At 37.1% G+C, this 17,802-nt stretch overlaps 1 protein-coding gene across 1 annotated transcript in view; it reads left to right on the top strand.

The window, feature by feature from the left end:
* The window catches only part of tafa5l (TAFA chemokine like family member 5, like), a 146,834-nt gene that overhangs the window by 84,823 nt on the left and 44,209 nt on the right, over nt 1–17,802 (top strand). Inside the window, exon 3 of the mRNA XM_056464026.1 lies at nt 1,366–1,493. Within this exon, the coding sequence (XP_056320001.1) occupies nt 1,366–1,493 (128 nt within the window). The remainder of the gene's footprint in view (nt 1–1,365; nt 1,494–17,802) is intronic.

The raw sequence follows: 17,802 nt of genomic DNA, 5'->3' as shown, positions 1-17,802 counted from the left end.
TTTTCTAACTTTGAAGGTTATTTATATATGTATCATCTTTAGCAATACTGCAAAAAGTCAATGCTTATTGAGCAATGATGCAATTTTAACCACTTTTTTCATACAAATGGAGAGGGAAAAACAAAAAATAAAGATGAAAACTGAGCCTGGTTTCTCTCAAGGTTTTTTTTCTTCACTTTCGTCAATTAGTGAAGTTTTTTTTCCCTCTCCACTGTTGCCACTGGCTTGCATGGTTCGGGATCTGTAGAGCTGCGCATCGTTGGATTTGCTCTTAGGTATTTGGACTCTCAGTAGTGATTATTAAACCACACTGAACTGAGCTAAACTGAACTTAAACACTAAAAACTGAACTGACACTGTTCCAATTTACTGTGAGCTTTTATTTGAAGCTGCTTTGACACAATCTACATTGTAAAAGGGCTATACAAATAAAGGTGAATTGAATTGAAAACACAAACCAAAAAAAAAAGACTGTCAGATACCCGCCGGTGTGTGCGTGCGTGCGTGCGTGTGTGTAAATGTACTGGGTGGACAGTTTAAAGTACGTAAATAAGAAACTATATATACAGTTGAAGTCAGAATTATTAGCCCCCCTGAATTATTATCCCCCTTGTTCATTTATTTCCCCAATTTCTGTTTAACAGAGAGATTTCTTTCAACACATTTCTAAACATAATAGTTTAAATAACTCCTGTCTAATAACGGATTTATTTTATCTTTGCCATGATGACAGTAAATAATATTTGAATAGATATTTTTCAAGACACTTATATTTTTCAAGGCTTAACTAGGTTAATTAGGTTAAATAGGCAGGTTAGGGTTTTTAGGCAAGTTATTGGTTTGTTCTATAGACTATCGAAAAAAAAAATTGCTTAAAGGGCCTAATAATTTTGACCTTAAAATGGTGTTTAAAAATTTTTAAACTGCTTTCATTCTAGCCTAAATAAAACAAATAAGACATTCTCGAGAAGAAATAATATTATCAGACATACTGTGAAAATTTCCTTGCTCTGTTAAACATCATTTGGGAAATATTTAAAAAAGAAAAAAATATTTCAAAGGGGGGCTAATAATTCGGACTTCAACTGTGTGTGTGTGTGAGTGTGCGTGCCTGTGCGTGTGTTTTTAAAAAGTACTTGGAATATTTTTTTTTCACAGGGCTTTCACAAAAGGCACTTTGTACTTTTTGTGCATAAGTTTCAGTTTATTGGCTGTGTATATTCATTCTGATTTATTGTCATATAAATTCTGTCACACAATACGGAATTTTGCATATATTTAATGTTTTTCACAGCCAAATTTGACCCAAGGATCACCACGTTAAGATAGTGATATTAATAAGAGCTTGTGTTTGTGTGTTTGCAGCACGGATAGTGAAAAGCAAGCAGTGGTGTGAGATGTCTCCGTGTTCAGAGGGTGAGATCTGCGGCCTGCTCTTCAACCGCTCCGGATGGACCTGCACCAAAGGCGGAGGACGCATTAAAACTGTCACGGTGAGACACGTTACAAACATCTGTAACATCTCATTTATCTGCTGCAGCATTCACATCACCTGTGTCTCCACTCACTGGACTACATCTTCTAATGACCGTCATTATACAACATTTATTTCTTTATATAATGCCCAGCAGGTCGTCAGTTAATGTGCATTCATTAAACATCTTAAAGATCTGTGTATGTTTGTGTTTGAGTGCACTGTACTGGTCTGTTAAGCAGTATATAATGTTTGCTCATTACGTATTGATGGAAGTGATTATGTAAGGGTTAATGAAGAGTCAGTCTGTCGTTATTGACAAATAAACCCAGACGGGGTGATCAGGAGCACAAAACGTCGCATAATATCACTCTGATGATTTAGCTGTAATTGCCATCTGTCTGGAAAATATGTTTTATGTAAATGCACACTTTAGATGGGATTATTTTTGAAGAAAAAACACCTGTGAGAGATGGAAAACTAGGATAGGAAAATGGTTGCTTGAGACAAATGTTAATTCAAGTTTATTGTTTTTATGCTAAAATATTTCACGGCACGATGCAGCGATCGACCAATCAGAACACAGTATTACCGAGTGCAGTGTAAAAGTGCAACAGTTTATCCGTCATTTTAAGGTTATCTGCAGTGTTTGGAGATCTTTCCCCCTGATTTCAAGTACTTTTTACTTTAAATTAAAGTTTAAAATGCTGTGATTGTCCTTGTTTTATGGGATCTTTTAAAAAAATTGTATTGACGCCCCAAAAATAAGTCTAACTGACCCAAACTACAGTTGAAGTCAAAATTATTAGTCCCTCTGAATTATTAGCCCCCCTGTTTATTTTTTTTCTCCAATTTCTGTTTAACGGAGAGCAGATTTTTTTCAACACATTTCTAAACATAATAGTTTTAATAACTCATTTCTAATAACTGATTTATTTGATCTTTGCCATGATGACAGTACATAATATCTTACTAGATATTTTTTCAAGACACTTCTATACAGCTTAAAGTGACAATTAAAGGCTCAATTAGGTTAACTAGGCAGGTTAGACTAATTAGGCAAGTTATTGTATTGACCTTATTCTTCGATGCGGAAGTGTGCTCATTTCTGCGATTGTTTTAGAACTTCCGATCAGCTATGAGAGAAATGACTAGCAATAATAATCCGCTGAAAACGGTCAAACTACTTGCTCTACAAACAAGTGTTTACCAGACTATACAGACCAAGCAGAATCATATAATAATAAAATATCAGTTTGCAACATCAAGCAGCATAATGAGCTGTTTTAACATCTAAAAATGAATGGAAGTGAATGAGACCGGAAGTCTCAAGCCTAAAATATTCCAGTGGCTGCGTCCACTCGTATGCGGAGAATAAGATGAATAACGATGGTTTGGTCTGTTGACTATCAGGAAAAAAAAATATAGCTTAAAGGGGCTAAAAATTTTGACCTTCAAATGGTTTTAAAAAAATTTAAAACAGCTTTTATTCTAGCTGAAATAAAACAAATAAGTCTTTCTCCAGAAGAAAAATATGACATGCTATGAAAATTTCTTTGCTTTGTTTAACATAATTTGGGAAATATTTAAAAAAAGAAAAGAGAGAATGTAAAGGGGGGCTAATAATTCTGACTTATGCAAAACTGTATATGCAAAAATGTTTTAGTGTTACTTTAGAAAACTAAAAACAAAATTCCCTCCTGTGAAATTTGTATTATTTATTATTTTCAAATAATAGAAAACAAGACATAATTTCTAATGCTATTTCTCGTGTCTAGTATGTGTCTTGATTTAAGATTTATTTTAGATATTTGGATTGAAAACAGGACAAAACAGTTATTATTGTTATTATTATTATTATTATTATTATTATAACAGCTCAGGGATGTTTATGGACAACAAGTTTGTGAAATTTCTAAAGATTTTAGTTCTGTTTTGAATAAAAGGTTTGAATTGAATGCTTTTTTTAATCCGATTCATCAATAAAGCGGAAAAATAATCGACAGATTAATTAATAATTAAAATAATCATTCGATTCCCGCCTCGTGGTCCTGTGCCGATCCTTCCCCTCTCTCTGCTCCACATGCTTTCCTGTCAATAAACTCTACTGTCCTATACTATAAAGGTGAAAACCCTGAAAAAATAATAAATAAAAAAAATCATTAGTTGCAGCCCTACTTGAATACTAATATTTTTCAATATAGCTAGTAAAAAAATATGCACTGTCATCATGGAAAAGGCAAAAAAATAATTAGTTATTACAAGTATTATGTAAATACATGGGTTAAAAAATTTACAGATTCACAGGAAGATTCAATTTTTTATTGTGTGAATACATTTCATTGCATTTTTTTAAATCACTGTAACCTTTTGAAAATATGAGTTTTTGTGCAAATAAATGCAGCCTTGCTGAAATTATTTCTTTGAAATACATTTAAAAATATATATTTTCAATGTCAAACATTTAGTGTAAATATCTACAGCCCTAAAATAGTAATGTTTGTGATATTTAATTAGCTTTGGAAATTGTGGTACACTATAATAATGCCTAACAAGAAGAAAAACCACAATAAAACATAAAATTGTCATTGTGCATTAAGCACAAATGTTTCATTCAAATTGGGGCGCAGTGTTAAAAAATACCCATTTCTTTATTGGTTGTTTTTTCTCTTAAATTTACAATTATTAAAATTATTTGTATGTTTTTTTCATCTTCTGCAATTTGTGTTTTCTAAATGCACTCTTGGGGTCTGAGAGTAACAATTTAAGTGTTTATATCTCTTTATAGGACAGAATTGACAGTAACGGTAACTTTTTTATAACATGTCTTTATTAGGTTTTACAAGGTTTTACAATAAATCAAAGCCCAATACCCAAAACTTACCTCAGACAGTTTAGAGGAAAAAAATTAAATAATAATCATTAAAAAAAAGAACAAATAAATAAATCTAATCAAACAGCAATTCACATTCCACAACTTCACACCTCCCAGATATAACTAAATACAGAGGGATTTTTTTTCTTATTGTGAGTAATACAATTATGACTTGTGAGTAATAATTACTGTACATGTGAGCTTTTCAAGACCCTAACGTAGGTCGGAGCCAGCACCAAGTAGGTGGGACTTGCGCTCTAAGTGGGCTGTACAAAACTGGAGTTTTTATTTATTTAATGTCTTGTACATTACACAGAATCCAAAATTGTGCTTTATGAATGTCTACACCCCAACCCTAAACCCAACCTCACAGTTACCTGTTGTGTTTTATTAATGCCTACACCTACACCTACCCCAACCCTAAACCCAACCTCACAGTAACCTTATGTATTTTATTAATGTCTACTCCACCTACACCACCTAAACCCAGCCCACCTGCAGCGTAAAATCCCTCCCACTTGGAGGTCACCCAACCTACTTGCGGTGTAATACCTTCCACTTGGAAGTCTCCGGGGGGCAGCGACACCTACTTGGAACATGTTATTAGGTACCTCAACCAAAAATGGAGGGATAATTAACATTTTCCAATACAACGTCCAACCCAGGCTCATTCTGATTATGTACCCCTATATACATTTCTAGAGAGTGCCAAATACGTCCCAGGAGGTACTTTTTTAAATTTATTTTTTGTAGTTTTTGTTTTTGCGAATCCACCAGAGGCCGCTGTGTATGCTTTTTGAGATTTCAAATTTCTCTCGCGAGTGCCATTCGCGCCTGCTGTTCTCACGTAAATCCACTAGAGGCTGCTGTCGACCAACTGATTGAAAGGCCCAGCCTCCGTTCTCTAGTGCTTCTATAGTGCTAATTTCTATAGTGCTAGTTTCTATAGTGCTTCATGCAATGGAAACTGATTCAAAGCAGCTTCACAGTAATAGTCAAGGATGCAAACTGCTACAAATATTGGACTATTTTCATTTCTGCTAACTAAAATGTTCAAGTCAGTTTGACTTGTTGACATCAAAAAGACGTTTTAGGCAACCTCAAATATAAAAAAATGTGTATCAAATGTCTTTTGTGCCAACTTCCATTAAAATTTTAAATACTAAATTCAAGAAATCCTCAAGAAACCCTATTTCTGAGATTTTACGTTAGATTCAACGTTAGCCTATGCTAGCTTTAATTGTGGATAAACCTGGATAATTTAGAGCTTTTGTCAGCTAATTTAATCTTCCAGCTTTAAAATAATGTTTTGGGGCGGGATCAAAATCAGTGACGTAGCGTGAATCTGCTAGCCGAGTGATTTCGTTGGTTTCTTATTATTATTCATAGCTGAGTTGTCTTTTCCTATGAGAAGACCCTGCTTTTTAATTAATATTGGAATATCTAATCAATTCCATGCATGTTCAATAAAAAGGTCAGGAGAGGGTTTTCTTCATCGTCAAAAATCGTAGTATTTTTTTGGAAACAATAAATCGCGTAAATTCACTAGAGGTCGCTGTCGACCAGCTGACTGACTGATCGACTGGCCCGGCCTCCTTCCTCCATAAACCCAATCGATAGTGTTTTCAAAAGCACCAATTGACCAGCGCCCATCCACTTTGCTAAACCCAACCGACAGTGTTTTGAAAAGCAATCCAGAAAAAGAAAAGCCCTCACGGCCACATAATTTTTACCACAATTTCGGATTTACCACATTCTCACCCTGTTATTTACTTGTTTATTTAATTTTTTAGCTTCTGTCCTATTCTTACCTGCTTTCTGGAACCGTTCTTCACCGGTCGAACCTCGCCGTCACAGTCAACTCCGATTTGCCTCTCAAATCCTCCAAAGTATGTAGCGAGCCACTGGACAAACTGGTAACAGCGGAAAACCTGTCCATATGGAGGTAAAAGGAACGGCATCGTACCACCCCGTAGCATTCATTTTAAACACAAAATACAGCCACATGTACCTCTGGTTACAAAAATCGCAATCTCCAGAAATGTATACAAGGCTACGTTTTCCGAATGAGGCTATGTTGACAACGTCTTGCTTGTATTAAATATTAATCAATAAATTGTCTTTAAGAAGTAGACAGCACCATTATCTTCACACATATTTAATAAGCATAATCCATAAAGGTGACTATTGATTTAGTGTAGTAAAGTCAAAAGTGTAGAAAAAGTGTAGTGGACGACATCACATTAACAATAAAAAATTGCCGGTCATCTTGCCGGTCTCCTACTGATGCGAGTGTCTGTTCAGGGGATGGATTGGGCTCTGCGATGCGATCTGTTGTTTGTAATGCGTTGCGTTCGTCACAGGCATAAGTGCTGAGCTCAGGGGGGTGTTATAGGGCTGTGCTGACCCTGCAGGCTCCTGCCCCATAATGTCTTGAGTCATTCTGTTTTTTTGAGTTGCTTTGCACAAAATGACAAGGAGCAATTATGCTGAATTAGAGGGTGCTTTCGGAAAAGAAAAAGCTTTGGAGGAAGCCAGGCTGCATGCTAAATGAGTGTGGTTCTGCTCGGGTTAGAGGGTTTGTGCCATTCAGCCTGAGTAGCTGAAATCATTCTTGTGGAACTGTGTGTGTGTGTGTGTTCAAAGTGTGCATATTCACAGCTTTATTCGCAATGTTTGCATGCATGTATTTGTTTCCTTAATTTCTAGAGTGCTTTATGCAATGTGAAATGATTCAAAGCAGCTTTAAGGTAATAGTCAAGGATGCAACTGCAACAAATATTGGACCATTTTAATATCTGCTTACTAAAATGTTCAAGTCGGGCCGGCACTGGCTCAGTGGTTAGCAGTCACCACACAGCAAGAAGGTCCCTGGTTTTTAGTCCTGGTCGGGTCAGTTGGCATTTCTGTGTGGAGTTTGCATGTTCTGCCTGTGTTCACATGGGTTTCCTTCGGGTGCTCCGGTTTCCCCCACAGTTCAAAGACATGCGCTATACTGTAGGTAAACTGTAATTTGTCCGTGTGTGTGTTCGCGTGCGTGCGTGCGTGCTTGTGTGCGTGCGTGCGTGCGTGCGTGCGTGCGTGCGTGCGTGCGTGCGTGCGTGCGTGCGTGAATGAGGGTGTTTAGGTGTTTCCCAATATGGGGTTGTAGCTGGAAGGGCAGCCGCTGCGTAATACATATCCTGGAATAGTTGGCGGTTCATTCCTTTGTGGCGATCTTTGAAATTTGTTTTAGTGTATGTGAGCAGTTCCATGCAAATGTTAACCTTGCCATGAAGAAAATTAAGTTTTCACCAAAATATGGAAATCGTTTCTAAGTTTTTTTGTGTAAGCAAGTATTTTACAGTGCTTTAGAAATACTCAAAAATGACTGTCAATGTTTTCAAACTATTATATTTAATTTACCAAAGTCAGTTTCACATCGGTCACATCCATAACGGAGTGGTGTCAAATCTGTGCAATTTAATTCACAGAATTTCTACAAAGTATGTTGTAGACTGTTCAGACTCAAAGACTTTTTTGGTCACGTCCATAACGCATGTTTATTTTAAAACATATAACATATAAAACATGTTTACAGATTGATATTTTTCTGATCCCATAACTCTGTGGTGAGTTGTTCTGGAAAATATAAACAGATGTTTCAATATAATGTGAACATAAACTTTCTATGTGAATTTATGTTTAAATTTTTACTGCAAATGTCACATCCATAACGCTCATATTGTTATCTTAATTTAAGTTTTTCTTGAGTCTCTCTCTCTCTCTCTCTCTCTCTCTCTCTCTCTCTCTCTCTCTCATTTTCACTTACTCTGGGCAACTTCCAAGTTGCATTTTTGCACATTTGAAGGGCACTGCAGAAGGGAGACACTCAATCCTTTAGCGAAATGTACAATACACAAATGTCGCCAATTCATGATATATTATCTTGGATCATGACATGAGTTTGCCTATTGTAGTTGTTTGGATGGTGTTAGCTTTATATTGTGCATTCAGCATAAATTTGAATTCAAATAAGGACAGAGTGTCAAGGGTGAAGTTTCCTTTTTAAATATTTATCTTACCTGATATTTAAACCCATCCTCACACACTCCTACAATATGCATACCATATATTTGTCACTCATCTGACTTTAATGAATCTTGACAGTAGTTTTGAGACCCAGCTATATCTTTTCACAAGATGTAATGTTTTTTCCCAGGATTTTCCTCTCAATTTTTTGCAGTATACCCTACCTGACAAAAGTCTTGTCGCCTATCCACGTTATAGGAAAAACAAACAGTAACTTGACTTATAGTTGATTGTTTTGTATTAGTAGTGGTTTATATGAAAGGCAAAGGCCTCTAGATTACGCTTATTTTACCAAAATAAAATATGATCATGCCTTCATTTTTAATTATTTAATTAGGACAGTAAGGTCTGACTTTGCTTAGGCCAAAGTATTTGTTACTTAACAGAAATAATGTAGAGTATAAAATATAATGTCATGGTGCAGTGGAAAACAATTAATATTGCATATGACTCCATGAGCTTGGACGACTGCATCCATACATCTCTGCAATGACTCAAATCACTTATTAATAAAGTCATCTAGAATGGCAAAGAAAGCGCTCTTGCAGGACTCCCAGAGCTCATCAAGATTCTTTGGATTCATCTTCAATGCCTCCTCCTTCATCTCACCCCAGACAAGCTCAATAATGTTCATGTCTGGTGACTGGGCTGGCCAATCCTGGAGCACCTTGACTTTCTTTGCTTTCAGGAACTTTGAAGAGGCTGAAGTATGAGAATGAGCGCTATTCTGCTGAAGAATTTGCCCTCTCCTGTGGTTGGTAATGTAACTTAATGGGCAGCACAAATGTCTTGATACCGCAGGCTGTTGATGTTGCCATGCACTGTGCAGATCTCAACCACAAACCATGATTTTTCCTTCGCCAAACTTGACTGATTTTTGTGATTATCTTGGGTCCATGCAGGTTCCAATAGGTCTTCTGCAGTATTCGTGAGGATTGAGATGCAGTTCAACAGATGATTCATCAGAAAAGTCTACTTTCTGCCACATTTCCAAATGATCAACTAGAAGTCAAGTTATTATTTGTTGCTCTTACAACTGGGATTGACGACAAGACTTTTGTCAGGTAGTGGGTTTTTCCCTTTCTTAGGCATACTCCAAGCACTCTATTTCTGCTTTCATGTGTTCACACCCACACAAAGGAAACAGATCAAAATAAGCATATTTTACGTGCTGTCCAAGGAGAGGGTTCTCAGGCCGGAAAAACGTCTGAGCTCTGGGAAAGGAAAGAGAGGAATACGAGCTCAGCATCTAGCCCGATCCTAGAAAGCTCCCCCTTCCCCATGTTTAGTATGGATCTGGTTAAAGGTATGGGGTTGGGGTGGAAGAGGGATGCAAAGTCGATGAGATTACTGAGGTATGATGAGTTTGGTTATTTATAGGAATTCTCTTTGATTCTGATTTAATGATTAGTGGGATTGCTGATATAGAATTCGTTGCGTTTACTATCTGTGTGTGCTTTTCCCGAAGTTAGTTTAAAAATCATCACATATTTCTCAACATCCTCTTTCCAGAAGAATGCAGATCGTTTTCAGCTCATGCCTTGGTTATTCCTCCAGCAACAAACAAAACATCTGCACCTGTTTTAAAGCCTTGTCAGTTTAAACTCTTGATTAACAGTTTTCTGAATGAAAAAAACCCAAAGCATATGCACAAAAAGCTGCAAGCTGTTCTTTTAGATGTACAAGGATATATCAGAAGCACACACCAAAAAAAGCATGTTCACATAATATTGCTTTTAAATGTCTTTGAATGCAAATTTGGTGGTAAAATAACACAGGTGGGAGCAGCACGGTGGCTTAGTGGTTAGCGCTGTTGCCTCACAGCAAGAAGGTTGCTGGTTTGAGTCCTGGCTGGGTCAGTTGGCATTTCTGTGTAGAGTTTGCATGATCTCCCTGTGTTGGCATGGCTTTCCTCTGGGTGCTCCGGTTTCCACCACAGGCCAAAGACATGCAGTATAAGCAAATTGGATAAACTAAATTGTCCGTAGTGTATAAGTGTGTGTATGCATGAAAGAGTGCATGGGTGTTTCGAGGGCTGGGCGATAATTCGATATCGATAATTATCACCATATATCACGACATTTTTCCGATAAAACGATAATGACAGCTCGATATATGTATGATAATATTTTGTAGCCTGCCCATCCGGATACTGCACGCAAGTGTACAGCCATACAGTGTTAGTTGCACTTGGAGGGGTAAAAAAAAAAAGGTAAAAAATGTCACTGTCACAGACATTGTTGACAAGAAACATCACTAAACAAACGAATAACATCTGAGGTGAAATGCTTTAAAACAAGTCCGCTATAGTATATGCTTTAGCGCCAAAGCAATCCATTAAACTATTTTCACAAGTTCATTTTAATTCAATAACGAAGTGCGGTTTAAGCAGTATGAGCTGGACAGTCTTTACAAGCTATTCCCTGCACTGATAGTATTCTTAGCTTACCTCGGAAGAATAAACTCGGTCTGAAGGATGAGAGAGCTCAGAAACTCGTTGAGTGAATGGAGAGGCTCACCGTATGTTTAGCCGTGATGCGCGATTTATAAAATGAGAGTCTGCATAGGCCTATTCGTGCCAGTCTGTGAGGTAAAATTAAAACACCTGCGGATATAACGGAGATCTGAGCACAACAGGTTTTTATGCGTCCCGCAATATGTGGTGTCAAGAGGGTGACTGCATAAGTAAGATAAACTGCACACACTTGATTGTCATGCGAGGACATTTCTCACAGTGCAAAGCATAACTTAATCTTTAAATGTTCATGCTTAATCAGTCATCAATAAGGCCTATCGATTAAAGGGTTATTGACAATCAATCGATCATCAAGTAGTCGTTAGCATCCCTAAATAAAATAGCCTATAAAAGGATATTTCGCTCTAAATTCAGCATACCGTTAAAAGGAAAGTTCATCAAAAACTGAAAACTGTCACCATTAACTCACCTTTTACGTGTTCCAAATGTGTTTTATTTTATTTATTTTGATGTTGAACAAAAATATCCAATAACTTGTAGGTAATGACTTTGGTTGTTGAAAACTTGAACAGTAAAAGCTGAATTAAGATTCTTTTGTTTATTATTTTATTATTTATATTGTCAGACAGCTAAAACATTTCACAAAATGTGTTAAATCAGCTGTACAAAGCGATTGGCATGCTGAAAATCCTATAAAATTAATAGATATAAAGATTTGACATTTCTCGTGATAATTATCGATATCGACTGATATGAAACAAATTATTGTGATAATTTTTTTTGCCATATCGCCCAGCCCTAGGTGTTTCCCAATACTGGGTTGCGGCTAGAAGGGCATTCGCTGCATAAAACATATGCCGGAACAGCTGGTGGTTCATTCCGCTGTGGCGACTCTTAATAAAAAAAAGGAACTAAGCTAAAAGAAAATGAATGAATGTCTAGATGGCTAGAAAGGGGTCGTTAAATAATGATTGTAAGCAATGTTTCCCTCTGTCCATGTCTTTGGTGCAGTATTTAATGCGGTTTGCTTCGGAATTCACAAAATTATAATATCTCTTGTCATATATATCACTGCGTCCGAACGATTTTCACTCGTGACGTGTGCACGGACATTCGATCTACCAACCATCAGAATTCACACCATGTACGCCAGTCTTAACACAACTCAGCCAGGCCTCGAATCATTTAAATTCAGGATATTTTTTCATGTGTGCGTTCCCTGAAGAAACTTCGAACTTCAATCAAAGCGTTTGAGGGAGTTTAGAAACAGTCTTTACTGATACAGAGGGAAAAAAAACTCCCTTTGGAGTGACTTTGTAACTTCGCAGCTCTTTTTCATGCTCAAACACCGACATTACGGAAGTTAAAAGTGTAAAAAAAAATAATAGGACTCTTGTAAGAGGGTTGCACTCACGCAATTTGTTAGTAAATCTGGCTCTGTAAGTGTAATTTCTTTTTTTCTGCTGTGTTATCAAGGTAACATTCTGATTGACAATGAAGTGCCAGTGGTGCATGCCTTTTTCTTGTCTTTCAATAGCTACTTATGAGACTCTCTTGAAGCGATTTGCCCTTGGAAGTGAGTCGGGCGTAGTGATGCTCACTTTCAAAAGGAATTCGCTCTCTCTCGCTCTCTCACCATGCTTCTTATGTGTCTGTCTGCTCGCTAGCACTTGTGCATTGGATCGTGTGTGTGTGGATATGTGTGTGTGTCTAATCTATGTGTGTGTGCCTGCAGCCTTGTGTCTCTCAGCCCGGGGCAGCTGCCGCAGATTTCATGCCCCTGTTTCCTGCACCATATAATCTAGTCTGACAGCACAGAGGAGTTTGCATGGGTGTTGTTTACTTGTATGAGTGCATATTGAGTCGAAATGTGTCTGTATGGATGTTTGCGTCTGTGTGCGATTATGGATAAGTGTCCATTTGTGTGATTTTGTTGTGTGTGTCTGTGTGAGAGAACGTGTGCAGTGAAATCTTTCCATTTTTTTTTATGGCGGACTGAGTGCTGCTGTGTTACAGTGACAGCGACGGCAGTTTTCAGTAGATTTGTGACTGCTATTCTTAGGCAGAGAAAGATATAGATATGCTTCTGGAAAACGTTATGGTGGTTTCTGTGAGGAAATTAGACTGCGGGATTGCTAGATGAAATGGTTGGTTCTTAAATCAGTTGCGGTGGAATAAAAGAGGTTGCGGTTAACAAAGCAGATTTTTTTTTCCTTGCATTTGCTGACCTATATGGGTGTTCAATGGCTGATGGGGGATTTCTAGAAAGCAGGGCAGTCAGTGTGATGTTGATATATTCATAAAACATTCCATAAAGCCTACATTATCATATTTGATACAGTTGAAGTCAGTATTATTAACCCCCCTGAATTATTCGTCCCCGTTTATTTTTTTCCCCAATTTCTGTTTAACGGAGAGAAGATTTTTTTCAACACATTTCTAAACATAATATTTTTAATAACTTATTTCTGATCACTAGGCAGGTTAGGGTAATTAGGCAAGTTATTGTATAATGTTGGTTTGTTCTCTAGACCAGTGGTTCTCAAACTTTTAAACCCGCGACCCCCATTGTAAGATCGTCAAGAACTCGCGACCCCCCCCACTACCAAAGCATATACAAACAATAAAAATAGCTTTTTTTTAAGCTGTTCACAATATTTTAACTATATTTACTATAGATTACAGGGCTCGAAATTAACATTTTTGCTTGGTAACACTGGTGCTTCTAACTTTAAAAATGTAGACGCACCAGCCAAAATTTAGTGGCTCCCACCAATTATCGCACTGTTACTACAAGTTTTATAAACAGATTTATTGCATTTGAAAATCAACACTAATCAAAACTAACAAGCAAAAAAATAAATATGCATGCGTGAGGAAAATATGTCTTAATGAAATCCCGTTATCACAAGAAAAGACATTTTTATAACATAATTGAGTGACCAAAAGATACACGGACGGATATCCCAAAAGATATCCCACAGACTTTACAGTGAATGCTAGTTATTTTCATAGCAGACTTGAAACCAATGGAGGTCTTTTATCCACTCTTCGATAAGTATAGCTGGTGGATTAACATTCAGCACATGATCAGTAATCAGATGTGCCAATATTTGTAGCTTTAGGTGTTTCTAAGACAAAATCTGTCAGCGTTGTTTTCATTCTCTCGTCTTCAGCGCTTTACAATTTCGCGGTTGTAGCTCCTGTCATCTGAAGACAGGAGGCGTTGACTGAGTGATTGACAGCTGATTTTAACCAATCATTCGTGTTCAGTTCTTAGAGCAGTGGGCCAATAAGAAGAGCGCGAAGGCGGGGCAAGCGTTGAAGGCTTTGTTTACTGCGGCAAGTTGACATGACAACAGTTTTAAACTGTTCCTGAGCGCTGCGTTCCAAGTACAAAGATGCATTCTGCCCGAATGTGTCCTAAATACTTTATGAATCAGTAATATCTTTTTAAAAATCTGAAAATATTAGCTTTCACTTGTAATACTGAAAAATATTTATTATAATCACTGAAAATTACACAATTTTTAAATCACTCTCGCGACCCCTTGAAATTATTCTGCGACCCCCGCAGGGGTCGCGACCCCCAGTTTGGGAACCACTGCTCTAGACTATCAAAAAAATAGCTTAAAAGGGCTAATAATTTTGTTCCTAAAATGTTTTTTTATTAATTAAAAACTGCTTTTATTCTAGCCGAAATAAAACAAATAAGACTTTCCCAAGAAGAAACAATATTATCAGACATGCTGTGAAAATTTCCTTGATCTGTTAAACATCATTTGGGAAATATTTAAAAAAGGAAGAAAAAAATCAAAGGGGGGCTAATAATTCTGATTTCAACTAAGTAAAATTCGGCCTATATACATATCTAAAAAGCTTTATAGTGTCTACTACTTTTGCATAGTAGTAAAATCACTGGACTAAAGCACCTTGGATTTGTTTAATTGTCCATACATCGTGTTTTTGTCAAAATGAGTATCATTCATTTATTCCTTCATCTTAGTTCATTATTTAACAGGAGTCACCACAGCGGAATGAACCACCAACTATTTAGGCATATGTTTTACGCTGCGGATGCCTTTCTAGCCACAACCCAGTACTGGGAAACACCCATACATTCACACAAGCACTCATACAATATGGCCTATTTAGTTCATTCAATTCACTTGTACCGCATGTTTTTGGACTGTTGGGGAAACCAGAGCACCCGGAGGATGCTCTGACTGCCAACTGGCCCTGCTGGGATTCGAAACAGCGACCTTCTTGCTGTAAGGCGACAGTGCTAAGCACTGAGCCACCATGTCACACCAAAATGAGTATCATTCATTCATTTTCCTTCAGCTTAGTCCATTATTTAACAGGAGTCACCACAGCGGAATGAATCACCAACTATTTAGGTATATGTTTTACGCAGTGGATGCCCTTCCAGCCACAACCCAGTACTGGGAAACACCCATACACTCTCACATACGCACTCATACACTATGGTCAATTTAGTTCATTCTGTTCGCTTGGACCGCATGTCTTTGGACTCTGGGGGAAGCCAGAGCACCCGGAGGATGCTCTAACTGCCAGCTGGCCCAGCTGGGACTCAAAACAGCGACCTTCTTGCTGTAAGGCGACAGTGCTAACCACTGAGCCACCATGTCGCACCAAAAATGAGTATCATTCATTCATTTATTCATTTTCCTTCGGCTTAGTCCATTATTCAGGGTTCCTACGGTCATGGAAAACCTGGAAAAGTCATGGAATTTTGACATGGCATTTTCCAGGACTGGAAAAGTTTTGGAAAAACTGAAAAACCCACAAATTTTGGAAAAGTCATGGGAAAACGGATATCTGTATACTTTAAATATTGGTTATTTACTACTTTTCTGTCCTTGGCCAATCACATACACTTACACTGCTAGTGCGATGTAAGCATTATCTAAATCAATTTTACATAGATATAAATATAAGCTGGAACTAAATAGATTGTTGTGTGTTTTACGATTTGCTGTAATACATTTTAACATGCATTGTTTTTTTGTTTTTTTACCACGCATATGTAGATATGAAACATTAGGTCATGAAAATTTACTTGAAAGTCTTAAAAATGTGTTTGAACCCTGATTATTTACCAAGGGTTGCCACAGTTGAACAAACCGCCAACTGTTCCGGCATATGTTTTAAACAGTGGATGCCCTTCCAGCCGCAACCCAGTTCTGGGAAACACCCATACACTCTCACATTCACACACCCACTCACACTACGGGCAGTGGTGTTCATTCAATTCACCTGTACTGCACATCTTTAGATTATGTGGGAAACCGGAGCACCCAGAGGAAGCCTACGCCAACACACCAGAACATGCAAACTCCACACAGAAATGCTAACTGACCACTGAGCCACCATGCTGCCCCAAAATAAGTATCATATTTGTCTTTTTGTTTATACTTGTTTGTTTCTCAGTCATTATCACATTACATTATAAGTTAGGTTTCTCTACAGAGCCTTGGAGATATAACTAAGCATTTAAATCTTAATTAGACACATTATTGAGCAATAAAGATTGACAACTGATCGTTCTTGGATTATAAAGATCTAATTTATTTACAAGCCGTCAGAATTGATAGCTCAGTGTGTTTCATTATGATACTATTCAAGCTATAAATGCTGTTTCTAGAAGTGTAAAATAAACTGGTAAAAGGCTTTACCTGATTAATATCTATGATATAAAAGTCCCTTTAAGGCAAGCCATTTCACGCAGCGGCCATCTTTGAGGTGCCTCTTAGGCAGTATGCTCGGGCATTCTGTCTGAATGGGGAAACATCAAATTCTCCAAATCTGGTTGCCAAGATAATGGTTACATTACATATTTGGAATCACCAATAAAATTAAACAACAACTGTCCCATAAGTTTCGTTTCTAAACATTCGAATCAAACAAAATCGGCATATTTTCAGGTTGCTTGAGCTAATGCGCATGCAAATTTGAAAAGAATGAGATCACGACACCAATCCATATATAGCCGTTCTTTGTATTATCATTCTCTGAATAATGATCGTCTGATCGCGCTGCTCTTCTGGGCGTTTGAGTAGTTGTTGTCATGTGATGTGCAATTGACAGGATGGACTGTACCTCGCGTTTGTTTCATAAAAATTACAAAACCAAAAACTTTTGTTTTCATGTGTAGTCAGTTAATTTAAAAGCACAGATTTAAAACTTTATTTTAATATATTTAATATATGTCTGGGAACAAATATTCGCTGAGATTCCAGTGCGATTGTTGACCACATAACCTGTTGTAAATGCTACACGTCTGGTCCGAGCCTCTACCCCAGAAAGATGTCAGTCTATAGTGATCGATGATTGGCTCCTGTACTAGTAGGCGGGGCTTCATTCACCATATTGACCGTTACACTTTTCCCCATTCAAAACTTATACGAGAGACACATCTTGTGTATGCTATAGTCACTGGTGATATGTAAATAGGCATGTGTAGTAAGATTCTGATGGTATGATAACCTTGGATTAAAAATATCAGGGTTTGACGGTATTGTGATCACTGCTCTAAAATATATTATTTTCAAATGTCTGGGTTATTCATTTTATTAAATATTTATTTATTTAAAATTTAATTTGAGAAACATTTAACATATTTTGGACCAGTAAAAGTGTCAGGCTCAATAATTAAAATAAATCATCATGAAGACTTCTTCTGTCTTTAACTGTTTCAAAAATACAGATTTCTTTACAATTTAAAGCGACATCTTTGGATATCTTTTCTGCTGGATATAATGCTGTCCTAAAAAATCATAAATAAAAATCATACATATACTATCGTCCCATGCCTATATGTAAATGATACAGATTTTCCATAGATGAACCTAAGAAACATTCAAAATGCACAAACTGGTCCTT

Source organism: Danio aesculapii, chromosome 8, assembly GCF_903798145.1.
Source record: "Danio aesculapii chromosome 8, fDanAes4.1, whole genome shotgun sequence".
In the NCBI taxonomy this organism is placed as follows: Eukaryota; Metazoa; Chordata; class Actinopteri; order Cypriniformes; family Danionidae; genus Danio; species Danio aesculapii.
The sequence above is the reverse complement of the archived record's forward strand: the minus strand, read 5'-3'. Positions and strand labels throughout refer to the sequence as shown.